Source organism: Alosa pseudoharengus, unplaced genomic scaffold, assembly GCF_046254945.1.
Source record: "Alosa pseudoharengus isolate Yale_2024_CS ecotype anadromous, Long Island Sound unplaced genomic scaffold, YU_APseudo_1.1 YU_APseudo_1.1_scf_7, whole genome shotgun sequence".
NCBI classification, from domain to species: Eukaryota; Metazoa; Chordata; class Actinopteri; order Clupeiformes; family Clupeidae; genus Alosa; species Alosa pseudoharengus.
Window position 1 is genome coordinate 18,224,152 of NW_027468859.1, and position 18,132 is coordinate 18,242,283.

Sequence of the window (18,132 nt, forward strand, 5' to 3'; positions counted from 1 at the left end):
GTGGAAATAGCTGTGATTACATGTACATAATAAATAAATATATATATATATATATATATATATATATATATATATATATTTTGTGGCAGCCTACTGGTTAGCACTTCGGACCTGTAACCGGAGGGTTGCCGGTTCGAACCCCGACCAGTAGACACGGCTCACGTGCCCTTAAGCAAGGCACCTAACCCCTCACTGCTCCCCGAGCGCCGCTGTTGATGCAGGCAGCTCACTGCGCCGGGATTAGTGTGTGCTTCACTTCACTGTGTGTACACTGTGTGCTGTGTGTGTTTCACTAATTCACAGATTGGGATAAATGCAGAGACCAAATTTCCCTCACGGGATCAAAAGAGTATACTTATACTTATACTTATAACTACCAGCTGTCTTACTTAAAATCAACTCCTGTGTGCTTTTGTCCTCCTTCATGATGATAGATGACCATTATCTCTCCCCCGCAGGAATTTTGTTTTCTGTGGACAAGCACAGATCACATCAAGATGAGGGGAAAAAAGGACTCCCAGAGCTCCCATTCCAGGACTGCGCGTCTCACAGCAACGATCTGGAGTGATTTATGGAGCTGTGAAATTCCAGTTCCAGCGTGAGTCTGGGAGGGGAGGGGGGCACCTAAAGCGAGTCCCTTTATGTCACTTCAAACGCAAAACATGCATAAATGCCTGCTGCATGTTTTTGTTATGTGCCAGAGGCATTCCTGAGTTGACTGCAGCGATGATGGCTTAAAAGCATCTGGGTTCAGATGCGCCGGAGTTGCAGTTGTGCCGAGGAATGTGGAGTTCTCTCACACGTGGACCCCAGAGGACTAGGACGAGGAGGAGGAAGAGGTGAAGAAGGAGGAGGAGGAGGAGTGAAGAGTTCATCTTACGGTAGAAAGAAAAGAGAGAGGTGAAAGAGAGACAACAAGTGAACGTGTTTACATTACAAGAGAAGCTTATCTGCATGGTTGCATTAGAAGAAAGAGGAACGCAGCACCCCCCCCCCACACACACACACACACACACACACACACCCTGTGTGTGTATGGGTATCTGTCAGCATGGGTCGCTGGTTGTAGGTTATACAGGCTCCATATGGAAAACCATGTGGGGATTCATCATCGTCATGACATGTCCTTGTCTATTGTCCAAAGACTCCAAAAAAGTGTCAAAATTCCATGATATCATGAACCTCTAATAACTCAAAATTACAAAATTGTCATCACATGATCTATGGCTAAATCCCAGCAAATGTGAATGTGTTTATCCAACTTTTAGGCTATGCGGATTAGACCCATGTGTACAAGTGCTGAACATATGTTATGGAGGTGAATAAAAAGGAAATGATAAAATAGGAAATTATGTAAGCTGAGAGAGGGGAGGAAGTTATATATGATTCTATTATACATTCAGTGTCAGAGGTGAATATTTCCAGGAAGCTGTTGTGTAATACATTTTCCAGATATTTTTTTCTCCCTGTTGCAATCACCTTTTTTCTAACATGTGGGGGAAGATAAAAAAAAACACTAGTTTGTGTTGGCAAAAGGTTAATTAAACGCCACGCTTACCATTCTTTGTCAGACACAATGACCACTACCCTCAAACGGACCGCTTTCCTCTGCAAGCTTGGCGTTCCTGCATTCCTACCTCTCTGATCCACAAGATGTCCATTAATTAGTAGTGTATGTCCAAGTTAAAGAGGGCTGGTCAGAGATCAAAGCCACAAAAAACATCCACTCTTACATAAGAGAGAGAGGGGGCTAAAAATTACATTTGAAATTGCAGAGGGCCTTGGGAGGTGAAGGTGATCGTCTCTCCATGTTGGGACATTTGTTAGCAATTAGGTCTGTGGGACTACTTTAGCCTCGCTTAAAACATATGCACCCGCTCTCCCGCCCTTCGGCACTTGCTCACAATCCCACCCTCCCACTTTCTCTCTCCCTCTCCCTCTCTCTCTCTCCCTCTCCCACTCACTCCCCTTCTCTCTCTTCTCACACACAAAACCACTCGCACACATGTCATGTTGCTCCAAGCTGCGCATGGTTACTGTCCAAGGTATTAGTTTCTCTCAGCATGTCAGAGAGGGAGAGGCTCAGGCACACTTTGCAAGCCATGTAGCCGAGTCCATTTTTTCCTCCTTCTTCTTTCGCACACCCCGAGAAAAAGATGAGTGTAAAAATCTTTTGAAACTTGTCCGGAGGTGTGGGCTTTTGTCTTTTTCGTAGCAGTGGTCATCCCTCAAGACTAAGTCAAACTTGTCCGCCAGGTTTCCAGCATTCCTGAGATCGTTCATCTACTGATGCTCGCGGAGGCTTGCGCACAGTGCACTCTTGACAGTCAACAGCACCCCAAGCTGTTCCCTTCTGCCTCAGAGGGACTTTAAGGGACTTAAACTTACCACGGGAGCATCCTCTGCCTGGGGCAGCTGCACAGGTACCTCTACACTGTGGACAGGCTAAGGAGACATCATGAAAGGTAGGATGCTTGTCTTCCCCCCTCCCTGTTTCCTGGCTTTTGAGTGGGCTTTGTAGCCTACCTTGTGGCTGTAGAGGCGGAGAACAGAACAGCAGGGAAGGCACGATGGATGTTTGGCGGCACACATGTGCAGACAGCTCAGCTTATGGCAGCGGACCGCGCCTCTTCAAGGAAAAGAGGTCGATTTGTTGTTCTTGGATGCAAGACATCCTCTCCCCTGGCTTTGAACAGGAGTAGAGTGTGTGTGTGTCTGTCTGAGTGTGGGGACATATATTACAGTTCACATCAGACACAGTTTCGTTTGCCCACGGGGGTTTCCTAAAGGGATCGCAGCCTGAGCCGCAGCCCCAGAAGCATAACACCGAAAAACATTCGCCTCCGTCAACACCGCGTGAAATAAGAACCTTGGCTCTCTCCTGGACCTTGGGAAACCAGTGAACAGATATCCAACTGTTGTGTATATTTATGTGTGTGTGTGTGTGGGGGGGGGGGGGTTAAGGGAGGATAGTGAAGCTGCAAACATGGGGAGGCTGTAGTGGTTGTGCGATGTTTGAGCGTATTAATGTGTGGTGTGTTGACAGGTAGGAAGTCTCTTATCTCCCTGCTCTGGTGTATACAGCTGAAGAATGGTGTCCATAAAATGTAGACACTAATGCATTCCTCGTGTGGCACAGAATGAGAAGAGACAGAAGGTTGCAGGGTGGGGTGGAGAGGGGGCAGCAGGTGTGTGTAACTGATGCATGCTGACTGCCGGGAAAGAGAGAGGGAGAAGAGAAGGAGAGAGAGAAAAAGAAAACTGGAACTCATTTATCCCTCAAATCCATCATTCCTTGGACTCTGGGACATCGCGTGAAACCCCCCTTAGAGAAGACTTTGATCAGACGAGTGCGTGTCGCACGCAAAACACATTGGACGCCGTCGCCGCGCTGCAGCTTTTTTGGGGAAACGGTACGCTCCTGTTGTTGCAATTAATGTGGAGTGAGTTGTTCTCTGGCTTGTCAAGTGGAAACGAACCGAGTGTCCTATTTGTTTTCAGGAATTTGAAGACACGTGCGAGTGCTTATAAACAAGAAAAAATCGAGAAAAATTAGCTTCAGGAGAATGGGTTGGGGATGTGGGTGGGAGGAAGCAGGGGGGTAGTGGTAAAATAAGAGCTGGGTAAACTATGAGTTCTGTGATCACAGTGAGGTGGACTGTGCCATGCGGTATCAGATTTTTAAAGAAATGCATTCAGAACATGTTTGATGACAGTGGAGGTTATTGTCCAATGTTTATAACAATACCAGTGGTATTAAATGGTTCCTAGAGTGTTGATGAGTGTACAACTTGTGAATGTGGATAATACAGTGTGATTTTTGAATGTTAAAAGTTGCAATTGGTGAGTAAACTCTTTTGAGAGGTGGATAAACTCTCATAAGAGGGAGAGAGGGAAGGAGGGAGGCAGATAGATGAAGGCAAGTTCACTGTTTCAGATGATAATTTAGCTCCCTCATCTGCGACATCTGCGAGTCACTTTGATATGGTACAAGTAGGTCCATGCACTTCGAATGCACTTCAAGTCTTCTGAGAAAATCCCAGACATTCTTTTCAAACTGCATCTGAATCTGTTGAACGTGGACCAGAACTTTAGGAGACACTTGTCTTTATTAGCTGCGGTTAAGGCCTGCATTCGAGGTTTGGAAGGGCCCCTTGCTCCCCGTGTCTGCATTCAATTAGGGGGTTTTCAGGAATTTGTGTCAAAAACCTCATGTCAAACGTAATGAGCTGGATCGACAGGGGCCAAGACTATAGTAGAACCGGCTGATTTCATGTCAGTTGTTTTTAAATGCCCAACCCTCCAACACAAAGACACACACAGACACACACACATACACAACAGGAAAACAAATACTTTTGGGGGTAAAAAATACCCTTTGGAGAAAACAAACGTCAGGCCTTCCTCATCACTGGTGAGAGCATGTGATGTGCTGAGCTGTAGTTTTTGGACAGCAGGACCAGTGTTTTCAGCAGCAGTGCACTGTCAAGTAGGACTAACAGAGGAATACACACACAGAGATTAAGTGGAAACCTTTCAAATCCCTCAACTGTAAACAAACCGCAGTGAAGGTCAGTCAGGTCAGGGCCGGTGCAGCCAAATAAGTCATGAGACTTTTGTGGATTCTGGGCGCTGAGCGAGGTGTCTTGTTCTTACACCATGTTATACAGAGTTCATCACAACAGTAGGAGTGTGTGGGAGTGATTGAGCCTCTCTGTCTCATCTGATACCCTGCAAATTTTACATGTATCTCTTTCACAAGAGCAACTGAGACAATCGAACGCTACTTTCAAACAGTAAAAGAGAAAAATGTTAAAGTGTGTGGTGGAACATGACTTAACTTGGAGATTATAACACATGCCCAGCTGTACATAAGTCTCAATGTTTAATATGTACCCACACATACAGTAAGTTACCCACATCAGCATAGATGAGTGATATATATACTATATTTACTGTTGAAAGGGCCATAGGGTAAGGGTCAGTCTCCCCTACTTAGGGCCTGTTTCCCCTACCTGGATTAAGCCTAGTCCTAGTTTAGTCCTAGTCCTATAGACTAAACGATTCTTTTCAATGGAGATTGTCATTGAAGTTCTCTGTTAGGACTAGGACTAGACTCAATCCATATATGGGAAACTGGACATAAGTCTCATATATCTAAGAGTTTTAAGGCTATGATGCGATGCTTCATTAGCTGCCTTTTGAACATTTGGATTTCTAATGCTGTCCAATGTACTTTTCACAACAGAGGGCCTCTCACTTTGGACCTGTAGACCTACAACAGCTGTTCATTTGTCTCCAGCTTTCTAACGCTGCACCCTCACATTATACAGTAATGGAGCAGAACCAGAATATGGCCTGCCATCTCTCTGTGGTCATCTGTGGCAATTGCAGGGTCAAACTATGGCCCAAACCACAGAACCGAAGAGTGTGCAAAGGAAGTTTTCATTTTCATTAGAGTCAGAAAACGTGATGGATATAGGGCCGGAGACCCACTGGTCACGATAGTGAAAGAGGTCAGATGCACAGATACACAAATCAGGCACATATGTATACAAAGACATGTATTTCGATTTACATACCTGCCCGCTATTCTCATATGGATGTAGTTACAATCACTCACTGTTTTGAGTAGAGACCCGAAAGGTACTATGTAATGAAATCGCGAAACCCCTAATGTTTCCCAGTGTCCATGATGTTTCAGCAGGGCCCAGGGCCGGGTGTTTTTATAGGTGTCTGTCGGTGTCAAAACATCTGGCTGAGGAGACGAATGAGCTGTGCTGGCCCCTCCCTCTGCTTCGAGTAGCCCTCCAAATTAAATAATGTAATCCCCCCCATGCCATCGGGGGTATCGGTCTCTCAAGTATTACTGTACACACCCAGCGACGGACGAAAACATGCCCCCGCTGAGTCCTTAGTGACAGGTGAGACCAGTCGTCTGGCCCTCTTCAGAGACCCTCTACAGTCATAATAACACAGCCTGGTAGTTTTAAACAGCTCATTGCAAGAGAGAATTTGACTATCACTTTAAACCTGGTCCTTGATCAAAGAACACTATCTCACTTTCAGTTGTGTCTCGGTTGGCAAATTATGACGTGAATGCTCAAATATTTACTGGTTGCTGGGTCCAGATCTTCAGTATGTCGTTTATTGTGAGGGTATACAGTTTAGCTGAAGCAAGCAGTGCCGCTATAGATGGACTTCACATTCTTTCTTCCATGTTGTTATATTGTTACATAACACATAAACCGCCGGTTTCCAGTGCTTTGAAAGCAGTCAAAACACCTTGAAATTCGTCAGGGCACAGGATGTTTTTGGAGCTGTTTGAAATTGTCTGCCTCTGTCCTTTTCCACACTGTCTTACATTTTTGCACGTTCATCAAACACTGAAACCACATATTTACAACCTTTCATGGCAGTTAATGATCGTCAAAGCTACTAAGCTCCTTTCCAAACAAGCATCATGTCCAAACATAATCGTTTTATATTTCTGTTCATGTCTATGTTTATTGGCAGACACGTTTGTTGAATGCAACTTACAACAATAACAATGAACGGTAACACTTTACTTGACAGTATCGACATAAGAGTGACATGACACTCATGAACACATGACACTCTCATGACTAATGAACTCTAACCCTAACCCTGATCCTAACCTCTAAACCTAATCCTAACCCTAAACCTAACCCTAATCCTAACTTGTTATGACAAAAACCGAAGGACACTTAATGACAGAAGCGTTATGTCATAAACGTTTAAGACTTGTTTATGACACTCTTATGTCAATACTGTCAAGTAAAGTGTAACCCAATGAACATTAAATTACCATTTTAACGAACAATAGTTTAATGTAAAAAAATAGTATTGTCTGCATGCCTTGACTTTTCACTAAAAACAGGGCGTTCAGATTTGGAGTGCAACACAAACTGTTGCTATGTTTTTAAATGCATATACCGAGCCTGCCGATGGTTCTCACAGCCTTTAGTTACACTGGCTCTTTCATGACACTTACCCCCTTGGCTGGAGAATAGTGCTAATGACCATCACAAATCCACTTGATTGACATTAAATAGTGGGAGTATGACTCTTACTGTACTTTCTTGACCCCAGGACTTTTCCACCCCTGGAAAACAGCTGCGCTAATGGGCCACTCTGCACACACTGACTGGTGCATGCCGGGCCAGGTCGGCTCTGCCGAACACAGGGGTCTGGCAGACACAGACCGGAGAGAGAGAGAGAGAGGGAGAAAGGGGAACAGACAGAGTGTACAGACACCAGGGCACGTGGCCAGACCAGAGGGTCGACTCCTTTCCCCCCTCTTGGCGGAGGCAGGGGAGTGCTCACTCAGGGCTGTGCAGGCCAGCCTTGGCAGGGGACTGTGGAGTTTGGGTTGAGACACCTGCGAGGGTCGAGAGTGTGGCATGGGAAATACAGGGAATCCGAGACCTGAAGCCATGTTATATTTCTTGGATAGGATTTTCGAACAATTCCGTTTTTGCAAGTTTTTAGGCCTTTACTCTACACTGCACTGTACAGTGTCTCTCTCAGATTGAGCCATTTACTTACCTGTCTAGCTATTTTTTCTTTCACACTGAATGGAGTGTCTGTCCACACACATACACACACACACACACACGCACACTCACACATACTCACACACACACACACACACACACACACACACACACACATACTCAGGCAGGTCTGGATAGGTGTCAGAGGTGGATGAACGAGAGGTCTGGAAAACTCTTGCGTCTTCAGCCTCATCAGCTGAATTTAATAGTAAGGGGAAAATGACTTGCATAGAGAGTCACGCACAGTGGCTACAGCTGGGTGTCGAGTGCAGGGTGTTGCCCTTTATGTCTCTACCACACCACTGAAAGGTACACTATTGGTTTTCTCTCAGTTTATGAGGGGGTGCTGTGGGTACTGCTTAATTTGATTAAGATTTTAAAAGCTTTTAAAACGTTTATTTGTGGCAGTAATGCCAGTTATTTATAGGTACTGAATTCAGCACTAAAAGCAGCAATATAGACACTGAGCTTTTCTATTTATTCTAAGGCCAAATAGGCTGTACACGTGACACTGAGGGCCAGATGTATGTACATTTGCAAACGTAGCGTTATCAACGTCATGGACAAACCGCAGATTGCGAACGCTGTCAGACCCAAGTTTCCATTGTATTTATCAAACTAGTGTAAACTGCGCCTTTCTCTGCCTTTCTCCGCCCATAAACGCAATTTACGAACGTCCACAACTGAACGGCAGAGCCTACATAAGAGCAGTTGAGTGAAGTTAACTGATGACAACGTTAAAAAAATCAAACGTTTAGCGATCATGAAATAATACCATACATGATAAGATGTCAACAAGCAGAGAGATAATGAAGATCAGTAGTTTTACTTAAACTACGTGTGCACGTAGGCTATGGAAAATTGGTCAAATCTAGCAAGTAGGAAAGTTTAAGTGAATGACGTGAAAGTGAAAGTAAGACAATCGAAAGGCCAACGAAAGTTAAGATTGCTTTTGATTGTACAAATACTTATAAAACTGGTGCTCTAAATAGCGATTCTGTTGTCTTTGAAAGGTTCTCTTATTGATGCATTGAACTGCAATTTGGATTAACACCTGCTTTTACAAGGCGGAAGTATAGGCGCATATAATAGACGTGCGCTTTCAGGAGCAGTCTTTGTACATACCGCGGAAAACATAATTAGGCGCTCTTTACGCTTCCCCTCCCATCTTTTTACGCTAAACTCCCACTTTCCCCTGGATCCTCCCATGAATGCATATGCATGACACGAAAATCGCAATTAGCCATTTTCAGCTCCTGCGACAGGCAGTTTGCGCTTTTACATCATTGCGGCCTGTTTGTACATACCTGGCAATGATTTTACACGCACGTTGCGAAACAAATACGCCTGAAGTGGGTGCAAAAGCATTAGTACATCTGGCCCTGAAAATATAAACATTGACATCATGAGCAAGATGCTATTTCATAGGGAGGGGAAAACAGTAAATCATCATCATATAAAGTCATATTAGTCATCATTAAAATCTTTAAATGTGATAGTGATATGTAATAGTGTAGTAAGACTTCTGATGTGAGGGCTGGGGTCTGTCTCATGCTCTTCATGCTTGAAACGTTGGTCTTCTCTGTGAAGTGTGCTTCACCTCCCGAATGCAGTGTTTGTGGGAATTAAGTTCCCCTGCTGGAAGCTAAATGGTTTTAGTTCAGAGCCCCCCTTTGGCTTCTCCCATAATTCCCCCTGGCTCAGCAGCTACCACAAGTGAGTGGGGAGCACTCCAGGAGTGACGCCATGGCGACCGAGGCCTCCAGCACAGCACAGCGCACACATAAACTGGTCTCCTGCTCTTGGGTTTCATATTGTGTTGCCATGGGACCTGAGTATCTGACAGCTCATTTGTTCCCATTCTTCCCTTCTCTCTCTCTCTCTTTCTCTCTCTCTCTCTCTCTCTCTCTCTCTCTCTCTCTCTCTCTCTCTCTCTCTGTCAAAAAATCTGTGAAATATAGGTTTTACAAACAGATGCAAGCACAGAGGAAACACTTCTCTCCCAAACTAAAATTTGGATAATTGTGTTCATGTAACATGCATGCCAAATATGACCTCATGCACTCCAATTAGAGCAGAGCTGAATGGATTGTGTCTCAGGGTGAGTGCATAGTTAGGATGGATGTATGTGTATATGTGTGTGTATGTACGTACCGGAGTGAGGGGGAAGGGAGTTATATGTTCCTCGTGGTATTTGTAATGATTTACAACCAGAATAACGAAGTTCGTGCCTTGTTCTGCCCCAATGCAGGTTTATGTTTCAGACTGTTGACCTTAATTTGTGAACATAAATCTCAAACTGCGCCCTTTTTTTTGTGTTTCAGAGAGCTATTGTGGCTATGAGAACCAACTCTTCAAAGGTATGGGAGACCATCAACCCCCTTCACCCACACTCTTCAACTACTTACTAATCCCTAATAAACGATATCCGAGTGGTGACATCAGTAAGACAACACCTATGTGCTCCCAGCTAAACTCTCACAGGAAGCAGACTACCTCTCTCGGGGACCTGAGATTGTAATTAAAGCGGATTTAGCATGGAGATTGCAGTAGTGATGTTATAACCCTGGAAACAATTAAAGTATTATAGTGACTCATTTTTCTCTTGCAGAGGAGGATCTGACCGGGGAGGAGGAAGAGATGCCTCCCTTCAGAGGTAAGCGGAAAGCCTGGAGGGCAGAGGAGCTATTTTAAGTCAACTATAGTCATTTGTTTTACTTTGAGAGGCAAGGGATATTTATATAGGGAAGGGGGGGTTGCATCATAAGTAATTGAGCTGGCCCCACGAGTTGTCGTCTGTAAGCTATTTATCAAGTAGAACACAGTCCAGGCCAAGTGTATTTGAGCAAGATGGTAATTTTCGGTCTCAAATGACAAACATGGATATAGGGCTGAGAATTGGGGGTTGTCCAAATTGTGTTTGTTTTATTTGTAAACGGCACAATTGAGTCGCTGGCACGTGTGTCCCTGTGCGTTGCTGCTCGTCGCCTGTTAGCCTGCCGCACATACATCTGCAATTACACTCTTGTTTATGTGCGTGCGTTTTACATCTGTTTCAAATAGCCATACTGAGCCCGGTTGAATGGAGCTGGCTGTGGCTCTGGTGTAAACTCCGAAAGAGAGGCCCGTTTGGCAGGGGAGCGGCGCGTGGAGCTTGGCCTAGCTGGGCCAGCAGTTCAGTGGTTAATCATGCTCAATCAAAACAGTTCACAGGCTTTGGGACATGTATTTTGCACCACATTTAGCCCTTTTGCAGAGGACTGTCAGTAAGATATTTGAGTGTGTGTGTGTGTGTGTGTGTGTGTGTTCACAGGAAGGACACGGGGTGGCTGTGTGAAGTGCCAGCAAACACACTCCCTCCAACTGGCTGTGAAGGTGCTCTACGGCTTCCTCGCGTTCCTCATCATTGCTGTGGCGGTGCTGGCTTCCCTTGGTGAGTCCGGGCCCAGCAAGAGACAGAGAGATGGACATAAAAACAATTCTCTCCTAGGTTCTCTCTGTCTCTTATTTAATCCCTTTTTCTCTCTCCCTCCCTTTTCTCTGTCTCTACCTTCCATTTGTTGTTTTCTGTCATAGTCTATCACCATATTATTTCACGAGTTACACGATAGTTGTGGGTAAAGCCATTATTTCACAGCTGTGCAAACCCTTTAAGGTAACTAAGTTGACTTAAAAAGCACACATTTTCAGGCCAATCTCTGCCTGTGAGGACACTCTGGTTTACGCAGTTGACCTACTTTGTGGGTCCAAAATTACTTCATCACCCCGAGACCATTCTTGCATAGAAAAAGTGTATTATGGTGCTGAGGTCATTTTCAGATTGTCAAGAGGCTCCTATCAACCTGATCTCAAGTGGGGCTGATCTGGCCTTGATATGATTAAACTCAGATCCTCCAGTGATTCCATAAATCTTGCTCGCTACCAGAACCCCCTTGGGCATGCCCGTAACACCACCCACTTGGGTTTGGCCGGATGGAGGCAGTAATAAACACTATTAATTCCAGATTCGGGGTATAAGTGAGGCCTGCCAGCACCCTGGGTCGAGGCGTCAAGCTTCACCTCCTTTGGCATCGCTCCTCTGATCCAAACTCTCTCCCGCTCCGTCACGCTTGAATCACCCACATGCGCCACAACTCGCCTTTTACGACAGAGATGGGGTTTCGATGAATATAGTGAGGTTGTTTTCTGAGTGTGTGTGCGTGTGTGTGTGTGTGCCCCATGATTCCCAGGCATCAGGTGAGTTGACAGGTCTGCCTGGGATGCAGATGTTGGTTTGCCTGTGTCAGTGTGTTACGGCTAAGGACTTCTGTAAATCTAGTCTCCAGTCACATAGTGCCTGTGCCTGAAGACCCCCCCCCCCATCACACACACACACACACACACATGCACATACACACTTCCCCCACCTTTTAACAGCCCACCTTCCAGCCCAGCCTCCCCCCACCACGATCGGTATGTGTTTTTATGAGCAAGCTGGGGGTCACATCAAAGTTTATATCAGCTTATGACACATCTCTGTGGTGGAAAACAAAGCGAAAACAAAGCAGCGTAAAACTACGAGTTGTGAAACTCAAAAGCGCTGTTGGCCAAGTATCACAGCGGCCAAGCGAGAGAAAAAAAAACATGGACATTTCCATATCGCTTCAATACATCTGTTTCATATCGGCCCAGGAGTCCAGATGAATGTTTTGTTACATAATAATAATAAGCAATCACCAGATCACATAACAAGCACCACATTGCATTGTATTATCATACTTAGTTCTATGGGAAAAAAAAGAATTAAACCATGATCAATATGCCTGTGTTTTTACAGACAGACCTGAATCTCAAAGGCTATAATGCATAAGGCTATAAACAGCCAGTATCAGCAATGAGTAGTACTGAATATAGTTCCTTTTTTACTCTCAGCACAGCCTGACAGGTGGTAACATTGACATCTGGAACCATTTGCATGAGGCAAAAAAGGAAGCCTGGATCCAGAATGTATTGTATTAATCCTTTAAGACTCAAATCAGAAATTACTTTGTCAAAGTGTGCCGGAACTCTGTTGTGTTCACCGGAACCATGTCCTCAGGGGAGAGTTCCACAGCTGTGTTTAGCCACATTGTATTGTTTCACATGCAGTACATTTGGCATGATTTTGCTCTAAGGAGGAATCAATCAATATCTAAACGAATGAACAAATATCTCAATCAGTGCATTATTTTTTGTTTTACCTCCGCAGTGTTCAGGAAAGTTGACAGCTTATCTGAAGAGGAAACATTTTATCAAAAGAAGATAACAAAAGTTTCGCAGAGTATACAAGGTGAGACAACTAATTCACTTCACAGGGATTCATTCTTCATGGAATGCCCAATCCATAGAATGGATTGTATGCAAACACTAAGCATAACTGGCTTTAAAAGCTTTTGAAATACTGACCCACATCTGAGACTGTGTTACACATATGGACATAGGCAACACATGGACCCCTCAGTGAGTGAAACAGTGCGGGTGGCTGGTATAATGTCTTTTTGCAGTCTCATGGTTGCATCCAGTGGTGGGTACTGTGGTCTTCAGAGGTCCACATTTCACAGCAGTCATATTATGCAGTCACATAGGACGGCTTAGCTGCTGCCCATAGAACAAAAGTGAGAAAGCCCATGTAAGATCACAAAGGAGTGTTGTAGCTGAAATAGTCGAGCATATAACTTGCATATTTCTGCTGGGGTTATGTGTTAAATTCTCAGTGAGCACCAATGACAATAAACTGTACACCCACACTGTGATAAGGGAATACAATCATTTGTGAATTAGTTCTACTAAACAAAAGAGCCAGAGAAAATATTCCCTTTTATAGAAAAGGTTTGTTGCAAGGCTAATGGCTCTGTAGAGCCCAAAGTTTTCAAAAATGCTGACATCGATACTGTTTAGAATACTTCAGATTGCTGTCTCTTTATGGTTGGATGGCTATCACTGAAACCAATGAAAACAGCCTTTCAAGCTCTGTAATCAGAAACCAAACTTTTAACACAGTCTAGACATAACCAAACTCAAGGAATAAGCTTTCCTTCCCACCAGTTATTTTGTGTGTGCATCGCACCCTGAATGGACATGCTAGAGACGTGATGGCTGAATCTGGTATATGATATTGCTGCTGTCACCTATTAGAGCTTGAAGTGTGTAATGTGTTTATATTCCCTGTACTCCTCTTGAATAAAAAAAATCTCACTTCTGTATCTTCAGATCTTGGAGCAGCCAACAACTGCACAGAATGCTTCAACCTTGCACACTTCCGAGAGGAGGTTGGCAAGCTGAAGAAGGAGTTTGAGGACATCCAAAAACTGGTCCTGGGCCACGATCAGACGTTGCAACAGGCCACTCAGACACAGAGTACTCTCTCACAGTCCAACAACAGGATGTTCAGGGACCTCCAGAGCTATGCTGTCACCATGAAGTGGATTAACCAGTCGCTCACCCAGTACCTCCACCAGGTGAATGGATGGCAGGCGGTGATGAACGAGACGGACCAGGGCATGAAGACTCTGGTCCAGGACCAGTATGACCTCAAAATGACGGTACAGACGGTGAACACGACAGTGGGGTTGAGCGCAATGTGGATCGATGCGCTGCAACGCAAAGCCGACGAGGACACACTTGTGCTGCAAAAGATGACAACGGAGTGGCAGAACTACAGCCGCATCCTGGGTTCGCTCAAGTCTAACTCGAGCGCCACCATGCAGTCGGTGCGCAGTGTCCAGAGCGGCATCTCGGCCACCCACCAGCGCATCAGCCTGAGCTCGGAGATGGTCCACGACCTGACGCTGCAGGTAATGAACCTGCAGATGCAGCTGGACAACGTCTCATCGTTCATTGACGAGCACGAGGAGAACATGCACGATCACCAGTACCACTCGCGGTACTACGAGAACCGTACCAGCGAGCGCTTTGGCACATTGGAAGCCCGCATGGGTGCCATTGAGATGGAGATCGACACCATCTCGTCCAGCATCAATGCCACCGTCAGCCACGTGCAGAGCATGTACAAGTACATCAACATCGAGAGCTCCTCCTGTCAGACGAGGCTCGGGAGCCACACGGAGGATCTGCAGAACCTCAACAACACGGTGCTTCTGCTGTTGCACTTAGCTGACACGCTACGGACCCAGTACATGCTCATGAGTGTGCGTCTGGACATGGACGTGCGGAATCTCTCCATGGTGATGGAGGAGATGAAGCTGGTGGACACCCACCACGGACAGATTATTCAGAACTTCACCATCCTGAAAGGTATGGCTGGGGGAAAAGGGAATGCTAGAGTGATTCCTAAAAAAAATGTGCCCAAACCTGTACCCAAATTACGCATTACGTGGATGATGTTGGGCAATTCCACGGAAAATTGACTTTTTGTCATATCCATAACGCCAGTAAAATGCCTTGGCATTTGTAGGATGAACATTCATTTTTTGTGCATTTTTTCTCATTTACATTCTTCAGCCAAAAATAGCAAATGCTCAAATTTCATGTAATCATTCACATCATACCATACCATCACATTTTATTGGCGTTATGGATGTTACCAAAAATGTAATTTTTTCATGGAATTGCCCTGTTATTATATTGCATATAAATGTACAAAGATCGTTTCATTCAATCTCAATTCAGTTCTCTGGTATACTGTACTCAGTTGGTGTAGGCTTCAGTATGTGAATGAAATTTATTTGTGAAATGTTGTATAATCATTGAGGCTAATGTGGGCAGTTGTACTGCTAAAGAATGACATTTATCACCATTACATAAACTTAACATAAACACAAATGTAGAATTGCCATTAGAACCAGTAGAATAGAGTAGAATAGAATTGACTCACTTTTTTGTTTCCCACCTGTCCACACAGGTGCTCCAGGTCCACCTGGCCCGAAGGGAAATCGAGGAGACACTGGCACTAAAGGATCTATCGGCCGAATCGGAAACAAAGGGGACACTGGGCCAGCTGGACTCCCTGGGGCATTGGGACCAAAGGGCTTTCCTGGCCCCAAGGGGGCAACAGGTGAGCCTGGACCCACCGGAGGGAAAGGAAACCCTGGAGTCAAAGGTGCCAAGGGATCTCTGGGGCAGCCCGGATCACGAGGGGATAGGGGCCAGAAGGGCGACATAGGAGTGATTGGGAAAGACGGCATTCCCGGTTCCAAAGGTCCGCCGGGAATACAAGGACAAGCAGGCTTACCTGGGCTGCACGGCATACCTGGGCCGAGGGGAAAACCAGGTCCTGTTGGTCCACCTGGCCCACCAGGAACACCGGGACACCCTGGCCTACCTGCCACCGCATCTTGAACAGCTTCTTAAAGCAAATCATGCCCTTTATCCTGAGTGGAGACGCACTGACAGCCAATTGAAAAAAAAGAAAGAATGTGTACTTGTTTTTAATTACTCTATGTGGATCACTGAAGAATCCACATTTGACTTGGGATAGGATTGTATACTTCTGAGCCTCAAAAACTCTCAAAATCACCCCCTGAATGGTTTGTTTGGGAAGCAGGAGACATTTCTCCAGCCTCAAGGGCCTGATTTTAATGTGCTGGAAATTCACAGTGTGGGGATTAATTTGCCAAGTAACTGGAGTGTGGAAGCAATCGAGTGTTTATTGCTGTGTGGCTTGTTGATACCACAGTACACTCATGAGGGGGTGCTCTGTTGAGTTTACAAGCCAGATTTTTTTTGTTTAAATTTTGATGGCACTTTAATGCTTTTGATGTGTAATGTTGTACTCCTGTTTGTATTTGCTTTCTGAGCTAACAGTGGTTCAGAGCGGGTACTCTGAATCAATAACAGGTTTTAAAGGAACAACACAAAACCAGACAGTGCCGTTATGACAGTAGATCTCCCTCTACAGAATATGTTGAATAACTTTAGTTGCAGAAGACCTGAGAAAAGTCTGATACTGTGGCACAAAATGGGATTCTTTAAGTTTGATGGTTGAAACCAATAAACAGTAAGACAACAGAGAGATATTTGCCAACAAGAGGTACTACCTGATTCAGTAGACTCTCTTTACTATGCTGAAATGCTCTATGAGGTGACAGTAACTCTGTCTTATGTACAGTGTACTAAAGCATATGTTTTTAAAAAACATATTTACTGACAATCTATATTCAACATTGTTTTTGAGATGTTGTTATTTTCCTTATATTCTCCTTGCACATAATCTATGATTTATGATGAAATTTATTCCAAGTTTTTATTGCAGTGCAATTGCAAATAATAAAAAAGATTACTCAAATTGCTAAATGGTTTATTTTAATAACAAAATAGGTGTTTGTTTTTTATTTGAACAATTTTCTCTGTCCTTCTGTCATTACAGCCATATTCTTTGGAAGTTTAGAACTCACTTATGACACATAGAGGTTGCAAGGACCCTGAAGAAATCCAAGTTCCAATTCACAGTAAAAGCTCAACTATTTGGACCAGGTCCCATGTTAGATCCCATCTTACATCTTCAATCCAATTTGTGTGACTTGCTTTTCAGAACTTTCTCCCCTAGGGCTATTCAGAGCTAGAGCCAGACGAAGACCACATCACTCCCAGTGTCAGCTGCAAGCAGATTCTTTCACTATTGGCCTCAAGGAGGACTGTTCTCTGGAATATTCCACGTAATTTCATCCCAGCGACTTAACTAAGTCCAAGATCCTGGAGGAACATACAAATAAGAAAACACACTCAGCTCTACTGTCCTGGGTACTTAGCTGACCTCGTTAATACTTCACCTGTCGACGTATTTCAAAGGTGTTTTCAGAAAGGTCAACATTTAAAGCGCTTTTTTCATTCAGACCTCGATTTACAAGGCTTCCATTTCCACTCTTAAATCAGTGTTAGACAGCAGAGCTGGTGTTATTCACTGTGAATTTGTTACACTGCTGCTTCTTTTCAGTATGCGTGCATTCGGCCAGCTTGCTGATGGCAATCATCCGCTCTGAACCAGGTGCCAGGCATGAGAAGATCTAAGGGGACGCGCACTTCACACAAAAAAATGGCCCATAAAGGTCTGTGTAAATCCCACATATTTGTGGTCAGATGGGTGTTGAGAGGAATTTCATGCATTTCCCAGCCTACGCGGCACATCGTTTGCTGAGTGAAAAACCCATAAAGAATAAAGCAGGTCAATTCGACAGCGCCGACATAGGGGATGTGGGGTGTTCTTAGCGAGGGTGTAAAGCTCCTTTCCATGTGAAATTAGAGAATGTGCTTTGAGCATTCCATGCCGGGCTGTCTAAAGACACCCCGTTAAACGCACGCACACACACACACAAAGGGAAGGCCTGGCTTCCCTTTCTTTACAGCCACCACATGTGGCAGTGCACAAACTGCAGTGAGATATCTGACCTCTCGCAGCTCCCCAAACCGCGATGGGCCATTACAAACAGCATGGTCGCGGTCCAAGACTTCACTAATAACAATACGTGGAGCCGAGCATCCACAGCTCAGAGGCTGGCTGTGATGGATGTTGTGCCAGGCCTGCTTTTGAATGGGACATTCAGACAAGATGTTTTTTGAAGTTTTACAATAAATACCAGCA

General features: G+C 44.7%; 1 protein-coding gene across 1 annotated transcript; it reads left to right on the forward strand.

Moving 5' to 3' along the window:
• Positions 1 to 1,995: 1,995 nt before the first annotated feature.
• On the forward strand, positions 1,996 to 15,951 carry scara3 (scavenger receptor class A, member 3). The gene is made up of 7 exons (XM_076272676.1): positions 1,996 to 2,465; positions 9,902 to 9,937; positions 10,189 to 10,233; positions 10,891 to 11,010; positions 12,805 to 12,885; positions 13,806 to 14,849; positions 15,457 to 15,951. The coding sequence occupies exons 1-7, from the start codon at positions 2,459 to 2,461 to the stop codon at positions 15,891 to 15,893; spliced, it is 1,770 nt and encodes a 589-aa protein (XP_076128791.1). The 5' UTR covers positions 1,996 to 2,458; the 3' UTR covers positions 15,894 to 15,951.
• The last annotated feature ends 2,181 nt before the right edge of the window (positions 15,952 to 18,132 follow it).